Raw genomic sequence first — 12,517 nt, 5'->3', positions numbered from 1 at the left:
CCGTTTTTGTCAAAAATGTAAACTTAAATAAGGATTGAATTTGTTTAAAGCGTAAAAACAGAAAATGTTTGGTTAGTTTTCCACGTTTCTTTGTTGAGGACCCAAGGTGACTGAACCAGGATCAGGATGGTATCAGTGGACACAGATTTATTTAGTAAACAAAGTGTGATGTGCACAGAGGTACAAATGAAGTATCTTTGGCCTCATTATGTTGATTTCTGTCTGTTTTTGGATTGGCCTCTGTTGTTATGTTATCATTGCGGGGGGTCGCCTTTCTCCAACACCACTTTCTCTTTCTTCCTGTGCTGAAAAGTTTGGGAACCTCTCATCCAGACTCTAAGGGGCTGTTCACACAACAACGGTTTTAGGGTGAAACACAAAAGTATTGTTGGGTTTCGGCCTCATGTTTACATGTAAACAGTGTTTCATCCGACCTTAAACGCAAACTTTTGAAAACAGCCTCTAGAGTGGGATTTTTCTGAAACGCTCCCGACACCATTGCCGTGTAAACATAAAGCAGGTGTTTTCAGTGGAAACGATGACATCACACTCCATTTCGCATAAGCACATCAAAAGTCAACAGTACGGTTGTTACGATCGTCATGGACTACTGTGTTGTGCTTGTGCTGCTCAATCTGCTGACTGCCTTTGACAAAATGTTGCTCCACTTCTGCTCTTAGCATTCGCCAGGGCTGCAGCTATCAAATATTTTATCCTACTCTAATACGGCCCAACTCTACTTTAGAGGAGATCTATAAAAAGCCGCTTCAGGACAAGACAGCAGCACACACAGGCCTGGCAGGCTTACTACAGGGTTTTTGTGTAAACGCAGATTTTTTTCGCTGCGTTTTAGTGTTTTTGGATGAAACGTGTAAGCGACGCCTGACCTCATCACTTTTTTCACCTTTAGGTTTAGACGTAGGATTGTTTTTGCAGACTTTGAGGACTGATGAGATAACACCTGACACCAGCCAATCAGGCGCTGTCGGTGGAAGCTGGAGGAAGTGTTGAGGCTCAAAGTTTGAGCACAGAGCAGCCGCGGCAACAAAGAATGTCCATCCATCAGATTTCTTCGACTTATCTGAGGTCGTATCAAACAGCCAGCAGTTTGAGTAAGCCGATCCAGACATCACTCTCCCCAGTTGTGTTCTTTATCATCTCCCCAACGAGTTCTGGGTCCACTCCAGAGCCTCATGCCAGTTTGATGTGCCTTTTGGCTCAACTCCAAGCCAACTAGAGAGCAAACTACTGTTTCTGTCACAGAACCACAGCCTCAGACTTAGAGGTGCTGACTGACCACCACATTAGGGGAGTTTGTTTGTCAGGTGATTGTGAGAATGACACACAGGAAACTAACTCACAGGTGTTTTTATACAGTCTATGGTGTCACTCCATATTTTACAAATGTCACACACTGGTTTTAAAGACGGATCTGGTGTGTAAACATTGAGCATCTTTTACCAAACTCTGAGGTAGTGCATCATTGTTGGCCTCAGGAAACCAGACACCACAAAGGATCTGATTTGAATTGCAAACTGATAAAGGAGCAGATTTTGGAGGAGCAGTCAGATCCTGTGAACTTGGTTTGTGTGATGGTGCATTAAAGACAAACAGTCGCTGCACTTACCCTGTCACAACCAACTGAGAGTCTGAGGAGAACAAACATCAGACAGACGGTGTGTTCAGGCGAGCTCTGCCATTTACTGTTTAACGTGCTGATGTCAAAGAAACACATCCACAAGCTTCCACATAAAGAAACTTACTTTTCAAGAGAGCAGACTGTAGATATGACAAATATTTTTTTTGTTTTCCTTTTTTTTTTTTTCCCTTTTTTTCCTTTTTTTCCTTTTTATTTTCCTTTTCTTGTGACAAATATTGAGCTCATGCTACAAGAAAAAGTCTGCGCCTTGTGTTTAGATCGAAACGTTTAAGCCAAAGGCACCAAATAAGGAAAAAGGAAAGTGTGGCAGGAACCAAATCACTAAACAAATCAGCTTCCTTGGTGCAGAGAGCCAAATGCATGCAAAGACACAAAGCCCTCTTAGCTTCTACCTGAAAGTGAAAGCATACACCAGTGGAGACACATCCAAAGCCAGGCCAGGGGCTGATCCTGGCTAATCTCATACACCCAGATTTAACTGTGTATTTACATTTTCTGTCAAGGTCACAAACCAAACTAGGGTCTATCCAGCAAGGTCTCACTAAACCACATTTTGACTGAGCATAGGCTGCTCGCATAAAGCTGAAGCTCTGAACATTCTGCTGAAACTCAACAACTCTAACGGCTGACGTCTTTAAATGGATAGATATATCATGATTTGAAAATTTGAGAGTTCAAAATCATATTAAAAATGGTTCAGAAAGCAGGATGAGAAATATTTGGAGATAAAAAATGTCAGAATAGTCTGAATATGCAAAAGAATCCTGATCACATCCAGACCCTGATCCTGCCATAGACAGATCACAACACGTTTTCCCCACATCGCCCCCTAGTGGAGAACATGTTCCTTGATAAGAAGCAGAATTTGCTGAAGTTTGCGCAGCACATAACACTGCAGAAAACTGACCACTTATCTAGTATCAAGAGACACCTGAGCGACAGGTGAGTTTTGATTTCATCAGTCTGTGATGATGGAAAGTGAAGACGTTCTTACATAAACAGCTGAAGCAAAGTTTAACTGTAGTTTGAACCTAGTGTCATTTTTTATGTTAAGGTTTTAACTTAGAATTTAGGAAACATACACAAACAAGTTTAGTTTGTCTTTGAAGTAAAAATAGGAATGACGTCATATTTCTGGATGTTGGTTTCTGTCGTCCCCATTTTGTGCATCAGAAGTCTTACCCTCTGCTCTCCCTCCTCCACCAGGAGCAGCAGGTGGTGGTGTGCCAGATGCTGCATCAGCAGAGACAGAGGGAGCTGCAGCGCCTCACGCTGTCCGGAGCGCTCACCTCCAACCCTAACTCCCCCATGGTCGCCCAGTCGCCCAACCTGCTGTCCTCGGCCACAGCCTCCCCCCTACAGGGCGGACAGGGGGGAGGCCTCTTCAGCCTGCAGGAAAATGCACTTCACAAGCCGGGGGTGAGTAACACTGTCATCACCATGGTAACTGCTTGATGTGGACTAACTACTGACCTTTTATCTTTCAACGGAGGATTTTTATTTGCTAAAGGCAAAAACAAAACTGTTCCTTCTTCATGTTTTTTTCCTGCTGGTGGAAATTAGGCTGAAAAACACTTTAAAAACCTTTTCTGTGAATCATTTTAACTGGTTTTACACTGAAAAATAAAGGATTCAGTGGAGTGCTGACTGCTGGCTGTAGACTCAAAGTGAAAAAGTGATAAACGCTCTGGCTGGAACCAGCGTGCAGCACTTTTCACTTTAATATCTAGTTATCATACTGAAGCTGAGGCTGGGGCAGAAATAGACGCTCATGATGGGCCAACGTTTGACACAAGGTCAAACTTATAGAGGCAAAATAAATGAAATTTTCCCAAAACAAATGTAAGGTTAAGACCCAAAACAGAATACTTCCTTCCCTCACAGCGCTGTCTTGATATTTTATAGTTTTTTTATGGCCGTCTGGTGGCTGTGGTAGAAGGCGGGGCAGGGACACAACAAGCAGGAAGAAGTGGGACTTTTGCTGCGAGCATCAAAATCTGTTCACTTCCTGTGCATCTGTGCAGAAGCCTGAGTGTTTCTGAATGTTTAAAGTGTGATCACTGTGAAACTGTCTGAAAATAAGCCTCACCTGAGCTCTACCTTTTTTATTTGGGACAGTGACAGATAAGGGTTGGTATGATTTTCAAACTAAAAATACACTTTAAACTTGTTAAAACAACATGTAAGATGTTTTTTTTATGTGTGGTCTGCCTTTCTGACAGTATAATTGTATTTTATATGACATTTATTCCATTTTTTTTTACCAATTACAGAATTAGTCCCATTAAAGTGTCAAATGGTGTCACCACAAAAGTAAGAAGGGTGTTAAATAATTTACCTTTCTAGAAGTTATACAAGTGTACTGATAAAATAAGTTGTTTATTTTGAAATATCATCTCAAAGCAAATTTAAAATATTTCATTTCTAAAATTGATAATAGTTTTTTTATATATATATATACTGTGGAAGTCAGTAAACATCAATGTTTTCTTTATTTCTGGGTCCGTTGGTTTAAAATCATTTTAAATTTCATTTTTACAGTGTAGCAGACTAACACATTCATATTTATAGTAACTTATTTTATGCAGTAACAGATTTTTATAAGGAGTATTGTTTACTCCAACTGACAATTATCGGTTACTGCATGTCTTTGACACCCCGCACCTTGAGAGACACGTGTCCCTCATGGTCGGTATCAACAGCCCAAAGAGGTTGATATAAACTAGACCTCTCATCAGTAAATTTCTAAGCCCTTTCCTTCAATCCTCTATTTTCTATCTGTCACTTTTCAGGAGTTTGATTAGGATCTTTGACTGGCTTTGACTACAAAGCCGGGACCCTTTTAGGTTCACCTGGAGATCATTAATGATGTGATTGACACACATAGAACCTGCTGCTTTTTAAAGATAATACTCTGATCATTGTTAGATTTAGATAGTGAAGAAATATACATCAGTTTTCCTCAATGCATTCCCACTCTACCGAAAAAAATCCCCTCTTATGGTGACATGGACGGATCATGATTTGTGAAAGTAGACTGCGGGGAGGGAGATGGGTGATTGAACAGAGTGGTGCGCTGCTCGGACAAACATGACTGAGAAGTTGTTTGACTTTTACCTGGGGAAAAGCTGAGTCTCGTTTTTCTCTGTAACTCCCTCTACTCCACCAACTGAATCCTCCATTCAGCAGTAATCCATCCGCTGACGAGCAGAGCAACATAAGGAACCAGCATCGAGGTGCACTCTGTCAAGCAGGGGCGGACCAGACTTTTTGTCTGGGGTGCCCCGACCAGGGTACTGACTTATGCAGGGAGGCATAAATTTGTGAGCCCACAATTGACATTTATTTTGCTTATTTGTTTGTATTAAAATATATATGATATATATGATATATATGATATTAATACATATCAACAGGCTACAGCTTTAATAAACAATACAAGTAGACTAAAATAAAGATTTTTTCATTAAAAGTAGAATATGACTGAACAGTGCTGTAGTGCATTGAAACAGTACTGTACACATTTTTCCTATCAGTATTTTTAAAGGATAAGTTCGGTTCATACAGCTTTTACATTGATTACAGAATGAAGTAGAACAAAATACTCACCCAGAAGGTTTTCCTGATCTAAGCAGTGCTTCGGGAGATATTTAGATCCAAAATTGTGCAGTGGATGTCCGTATAATGGGATCCATCGAGGCATAGACAGCGCCGCTCCGAAAACTGCATTAATCGTCCAAAAACTCATGTCTTTCACCAATATTCCATCATGGTCCGCTCCAGGTTAGTCCTCTGTTGCAGTCTGTGTCACTCCAGACAGCGCTGTGTGGCTGTAATGACCTCTGAACTGATGAAGACTTTGTTTACGTTTGTCCCTCAAAGAAATGAGTCAGCTCTCCAGAGTACTGCGCATGCGCAGCACTTTCTGGGGAGCTGACTCCTCTCTTTGAGGGGCAACTTAAACAAAGTCTTCATCAGTTTAGAGGTCATTACAGCTACACAGCGCTGTCTATGCCCTGATGGATCCCAATATACGGACGTCCGCTGCACGATTTTGGATCTAAATATCTCCCGAAGCACTGCTTGGATCAGGAAAACCTTCTGGGTGAGTATTTTGTTCTACTTCATTCTATAAACAATGTAAAAGCTGTATAAACCGAACTTATCCTTTAAGTTCCAAATGTATAAAATGGTGCAACTTTCAATGTGAATGTAAATACGTCTGGTTTTGAGTTCTTTCTGTCATTTGTACTTATTGTTTTCTTTAAAAGGTTGGGGAACAAATCATCAGAAAATCATAAATCAATTTTTTTGTGAGAAAAAAAATGATTTTATTTTTAGGCCATACCGCCCAGCCCTAATTAAAAAAAAAGACACCACACGTTTCAAAATGAGTGGTTTTAAAGGAACCAAAGTACTGAAAATTCAACATCCTTTGTTGAGAGCTGTTGATTCTCTCTTTGTTTATGTAAAGTGTATTGGTAAAATTTCACCTACAACTAACACATTACCGTCCTGTTTGTTTTATTTTTATTTTTTTTACTGTTTGACGTTGACTGGCATCTAAAGCACAAAGTAAGGGATTAGAATAAATAGCTGGGTAAGTAAAGTTATCATTCCCTTCTTTAACTGTGGTGTTGTGTTTTCAGGCGGCAGGAGAGAAAGGTGGAGAGAAGAACGGCTGATGTGTCTCAGTAACGCAGGAGCAGCTCTGATAAAGATATCCGGCATTAACGCCAACTTGAAGAACTGAGGTCCACCTTTGAGTGACTTTGAACGTCTTTCCTTCCATCGTCTTCATCTTACACCCTCTTTTATGAATGTATAACAGGATGGACTTTAACGTCAAGGTGAAGTTTTTGTGTTTTTATATTCTTTATATCCGAGGTTCTTCTCATAGGTTTTTGTGTAGGCAGCTTTCAGAGAGCATGGAAACAGTGATCTCTTCTTAAATTGCACTAATTTGTTAGCTAGACCAATGGAGCTGCTGTTAAAGGCAGAGCCAGAGTTCCTGCTCATCCTGCAGAAGCTGAGTTCGCTCCTGGTTTGAAGTTAAAACTCGAGGTTTGGAGCGTCTCTTCTCTCTGCGGCTTCTTTTTTAAGCACTTATCGTTCATGTTTTCCTGCTCGGACCAGAGTTTCCATCAGTCTGTGAGACTTTTCACGACCTCAACCGTCTTCCTGGATATTTTGTCTTCCCTTTGTGTTGTTCGCCCCGCCCTCTTCTCATCCAGATTTTCTGTTTGTTGCAGCGTCTCACATGCACTCATGATGTAAAGGTTAAAAGTATACTGTCATTTTTGATGTGTGGTTAGTGGCATTTCAATATAAAGCTAGCAATTACCTCAGATCTTTCTGCTACCTATTACCCATTTTTAAACTTTGTGACGACTCATTACCGCAATAGCCTTCACTGAAGATCAGTTTAACTCATGTAAATGTAAAATGGCACAGAACCCACATGTCCAAAATGGTCCACCAGAGACCGGAAACATCACAGACTTTATTTAAAACCACCACGAGAGTTTCTAAAGACTTTTATATCCTTCCAGTTGCTATGGAGATTAAGCAGAGGAAACCAAACATTTGGAAATTGTAAGTAAGAAATTAATTATTTGTCCGAAACAAGTGTGCACTTTGCATGTTAAGTAGCTAACAGAGCAAATTAGCCATCAACACAGTACCTTCTAAAGGACGCTTGGTACTAAGTAGGCCACTAGGCACTGACAGGTTTTTGATTTCTGTGAGTATTTTTGCACTCTTCCTCCTGAAGTGTCGTTTTTTTGTGTTATTCCTTTCCATGTTCATCAGCTAGTTGTTCTTTTAGCAATACTGGATAGATAATGCCTTAATGATGTTAGATTCACAGAGGAAACTGTGAGCCCTGGAGCTCACTAACTCCCATGTTGTCTTTCTTCGATGGTGTTTTTTTATCTCGGGTCCATGGAGGGGTATATTAGTAAAGTAAGAGCACTCTTCCTCAGCCCGTTTATACTTTTGATAGCAGACTGATAACTTTAAAAGTTGAACCGTGTGAATAAGCGTATAGTGGTAACTGAAGTGTCAAATCATTTTCTATCGTAACTTTTGTGTTCAGATGCAATGTTCTTTAGTTTGTGCTTCAGAGAGAAACAAGGACTTACTCTGGGTCGCACGTCTGCACGGTGGTGTTTTAGGAGACTGCTGTGGACAGACGTACACTTTTATTACAGTGGATGATGCACAGTGTAGCTGTTATCAACTGAGAAGATGGAGATAAACTTCTGTTGTTAATGTTTTAGTCATGAGTTTAACTTACATAGAGTCTTTGATAAGCTTTTCTTTCTATAATTAACTCCCTTTCTGTCTTCCCTACATCGCCATATGGTCACAGAAGCCCTGAGAGGAAATAGAGAAACATTTACCAGGATCTTTCAAACACCCAACTTTGCTGGTAGAACTAAAAAATTGTGCAGTGCTTCACAAATTTATCAGAGCACCTGCCCTAAATACACAGTATACTTCTGATTTCCAAATTACTTCTCATGTTTCTGTAAATGTTAATCCACCAGGATGTTAATGCTCTTATATCAAAATTATATGTATAATGCTGAAATAAGATTATTGATGTTATCCATGACTTTTCAAATTCACAGTTTCACACAAAAATAAAAATACAAACTGAAGCCCTTATTATTTTTTGATTGGTGAACTACAGAAATTTACTTTCATTCTTGAACAGAAAAAGTTAATTGCAGTTGGTGTTTTTTCTGGGGAAAAGGGGAAAAAAATTACATTTTATTCCCCAATTTTAGCCACAAAACTGGAATTCTCTGAGAAGTTGGAAATTCATTAAGAACAACAACCAACTACTGGAACATTTTTTCTTTTCTTACTTTTCCTACGTTTTCATAAAACAGTACATTTGAAAATTCATGGATTAAGACAGTAATTATAGTTTAGCATCAAAAACATAATTTTGAACAAAGAGCTTGAACATCCTGGTGGATTAACCAGTACAGACACAGCAAACAATATTTTGGTCATCACCAATATACTGTCAGTTTAGAAAAACTTTGCACTGTGTGGTGGTCTAATTAGGGATGGGTACTTAATTAGGTATTTTTATAGGTATCCACCAAATTCCATCTACAGTACTGAGTACCAATTCACATAAAATCAAAAGGTTCCATGTAAGGTACCTATCATATTTTGAAGAATAAATGTGTTAAAATGAAACACTTAGAGATTTTATAATCAGACAAATTAGTATTTATTACCACATAAACAAACACAAAAGCACTGAAAATTGGTACCGTTCAGTACCGGTACCGACTGCTTGGTACCAGGCATTGGTACTGTGGCGTTTCATATGTGAAAGGTTGGTCTTATAAATTTGTTAAGCACTGCTATACTAGAATATATTTTCTTGCTTATGTTTTTTCATTCCATTTTTTTCCTGATAGTAGTGATTTAGAATTTGCTTGTTTCAAAAACCCTCTTGATGCAGAAATAAGACCTAAATTGAAAAACACGAAATGTAATTTTCAATTCACTGAGCCACAGACTTATCACACACACACACACACACACACAGATATCCTCCACTCGGTTACATTGTCCATGTGGGCAGAGACTCATTTAATGCATTATGACACACCTCTGCTTGGACCATGTGCAAGTATTTATTGCTTAGTGATCAAAGAAGTCTGGATTGGTTTTGAAACAAGCCGCCTTGGCATGGAGAGAAATTCAGTCAGAGAACAGAGGTCATAATCATAACTGACCGTTCTCTATAACATCAAAACCATCTCTTCATACTGAAGTTACATCTTCTGTATGTACAGGGACCCTGTGAGGAGACCTGTCAGACTGAGCTTGACCATCACTGTCATATTACTGAGAGTAATAAAATGATAGTTATAAATCATAAGAGTCCACACCTGAGTAAATAATATTTGCTACATACACACACTGTGGCAGACAGCTTCACACATTTGGAGAATACAACCAGGTGGAGAAAGGGCATTGATGCAACCTGTGCTCACATAGTCACTAAAACATTTTCCATATATCAATGTCCCTCTTTTTTTCCACCTGGGAATTTTTATTTTCTCCATTACACAAGTTTAACAACTTAAATAGCTGAAATGAGTTTCTACAGTTCCTGCCATTTTGGGAAATAATTTTGCTAATTTGGTATCAAATGTCTGAGGACAAAAGTTACTTGTTTTATAGATGAAAAAATAAAGTGGCTTGATTTTTTTTCCGCATGTTCTGAAGAGAAAAAAGCAGAAGAGAAAACTTAGATCAGAGTTTCAGAGTAAAATCATGGGGTATCTCTTGTGTCTCAGGGCTTCTGTGGTCAGTATCTGTGTGAGGCTCAGTTTTTCTCAGGCCACACAGAGCGAGTGGCTCTTTCGCCGTATTCCTTCGTTTGTTCTCTAACAGCATTTTCGAGACCTCTTTAAAATGTGTCCTCCCTTCTGTTTGCGATCTTGAACATGATCTCCCTCACATGTGATATCTGGAGTGTTAGATTGTTTTGTTAGCAGCTAATGTAGACGTCAGAAAGGAACCTCAAGCAGCTCACGAGTCGGTGATAAATACTGTAGCAGCGACAGGAGGAGAATGTTGATTATGTTGATGAAGACATGAGCCAACGCGTTGACATGACTCCGAGTGGGAGGTCTGCAATTAACCAAGTATGTCCTTGTTGTGTAAGTCCAGACCCACACCCACGTCTAACAGAGTGACTGCAGATGGTGTGAAGGACTTCTGGAGCGGTTTCTTTCTCATGTTGCACTGGGGCGCTTTGGGCCCAATTGTAAATCGTTTTTTAGTACCTTTTTCAATTTTGTTGGAATACGAGTTGTATACTTTAATATGTTTGTGTAAAGACACATTCATTCTTTTAAGCTTTGAAGTTTGGGTAACCACGATAATCCATGTTCTGAATGTCGTACTGTGTATCTTTTATGTATTACAACATTTAAGCACCTGGCTCTGAATGAGGTCTGACGGAGAGCGAGTTACTTATCGGGATATGAATTGCATGAAATGCAGTGAGGTTTCTCAAATGTGTTGCTAAATACCAAGTAATAACTATGCATAATTTTAAATGCATTGTTCCCTGAAAAAAAGAAAGGAAATGAAATGAGCTCTTAATTTTAAAAAAAGGACAAGCATGTTGTCATTGTACAGTGTATTTGATGGAGAGAATTGAAAACGAATTTGACAATATTCAGATTAAAAGCCCTGTAAAGTATTTTGATATTTTTGTGTGTAAAATTAAAAGGACGGATTAAGACGACTTTTTTTGTCAATAAATGTATTTTACTGAGTTGTTTTACACTTTCTCTTGGGTGTTCAGTGATTTATCTGTTTGAGCTGTGAGACTGAAAAGAGGAAATGTCTCCCCAGCTCTGTCCTCAGGTCAATGAAGAACATCACAACCTGTCCATCACACAGGAAGGTGTTTGCTGCTGGCCAACCAAAACATTCAGAAATCTGATTCCCATCATATTAGAAACTTTATCCAATATGGTCTAGATATTGTAATCGATCACTTAATTCAAACACAGTGCAGTGCATTATCACAGTAACTCAAAGAGACCCAAACTTGAAAGAGGTCCAAAGGGTGCGCATATCTTCTCCAGCCACAGGTTTTTATTGTAAGGTGTTTGATTTATAGCTTTATCATTGGCTAATTAATAATTAACTAAAACCTTATACAGTATCAGCCTCAGTAACCCTATTGTAAATCAAAACTTGGAGACTCTTAACAGATGAATTGAGTTGTAGCTTTTTGGTAGCCTGCCACATTAATGTTCATCAGTGAATTAAATTTATAGTCTCTATATAAAAACAGTCCGAGGAAACCTGAACTCTGTTTCATGTCCTCACTGTTCCATGAAGGATGAGTCAATGATTTACCTACTACGGTTAATGTCACTGCTTTGCAAACTACCAGTTATTAACTGGTAAGAGCAAAGTGACCTGAGGGAGGTGCAAAATTAAAGGACAAACAAAAGTAAGTGAAGTAAATGAGTTTTTAGTATTCATAACCCACTTTTGTTTTTCTTTTTTTGTGTTACTTTTATTTTCATTTGAAAAAGGATCATCAGGTATTATATCTTTATTACACTGATCATTTTATTTGTCCTCCTACAGACTTATCTGAACAAAGACAAAGTAAACACAGTCCTGGAAAGATCTTCAACATACAGATAAATACATTTGTTCTTTAATACATTTACTCGAACAATTTCCCATTATAAAATAAAAATACCATAAGTTTTAAACAGATTAACACTTTTTTGTCACTTCTAGCAAAAGTATATCACTTTTCACTGCAGATGCCTATCATGAAAAATCTTTACATTGCAACAGGTTGAGCTGACAGTAACACACTTTAATCTATGGGGAAAGCGGAGTTTGTGAAATCATACAAAATTTGCAGACATTGGGGTTGTAAAATTACCAGATTATATGTCAACTTCTTGGTTTGACTATTGTCAATAGAAAAGGAGATAACAAAAAGATTTTTGAAATAATAATAAATTAATCAATTAATTTAAAAAAAACAATGAAAACATTGGTTGAGTGAGCTGTGCTGCTCTCACAATGGTACACAGCTGTTTAATTATTAAATGTATTAAAAAAAAACAACGACTATATCTGAGATACTTGCATCGGTTTGTTGCATGGTTAGTATGAGAGGAAAGGCTTGGAGACTGTAAATGAAGAGAAAAAAAGGGCAAACGCAAAACATATTGGCCTAACATAATCCAAGGTCATTTCCATTTGAGAAAAAAATAAGGATAAAATGATCAAATTTGACTCTGTATTATCAAAATAAAAATGTCACAAAAAATA

At 38.5% G+C, this 12,517-nt stretch overlaps 1 protein-coding gene across 1 annotated transcript in view; it reads left to right on the top strand.

Moving 5' to 3' along the window:
* Positions 1-10,944, top strand: part of LOC141807500 (protein AF-17-like) — a 46,991-nt gene extending 36,047 nt beyond the window's left edge. Inside the window, exons 19-20 of the mRNA XM_074693581.1 lie at positions 2,867-3,079; positions 6,310-10,944. Coding sequence (XP_074549682.1) covers positions 2,867-3,079; positions 6,310-6,345 — 249 coding nt within the window. The 3' untranslated portion in view covers positions 6,346-10,944. The remainder of the gene's footprint in view (positions 1-2,866; positions 3,080-6,309) is intronic.
* The last annotated feature ends 1,573 nt before the right edge of the window (positions 10,945-12,517 follow it).

This window comes from Halichoeres trimaculatus, unplaced genomic scaffold (assembly GCF_033239565.1).
Source record: "Halichoeres trimaculatus isolate MK-OKI-2021-1 unplaced genomic scaffold, fHalTri1.1 fHalTri1_scaffold_2, whole genome shotgun sequence".
NCBI classification, from domain to species: Eukaryota; Metazoa; Chordata; class Actinopteri; order Labriformes; family Labridae; genus Halichoeres; species Halichoeres trimaculatus.
The sequence above is the reverse complement of the archived record's forward strand: the minus strand, read 5'-3'. Positions and strand labels throughout refer to the sequence as shown.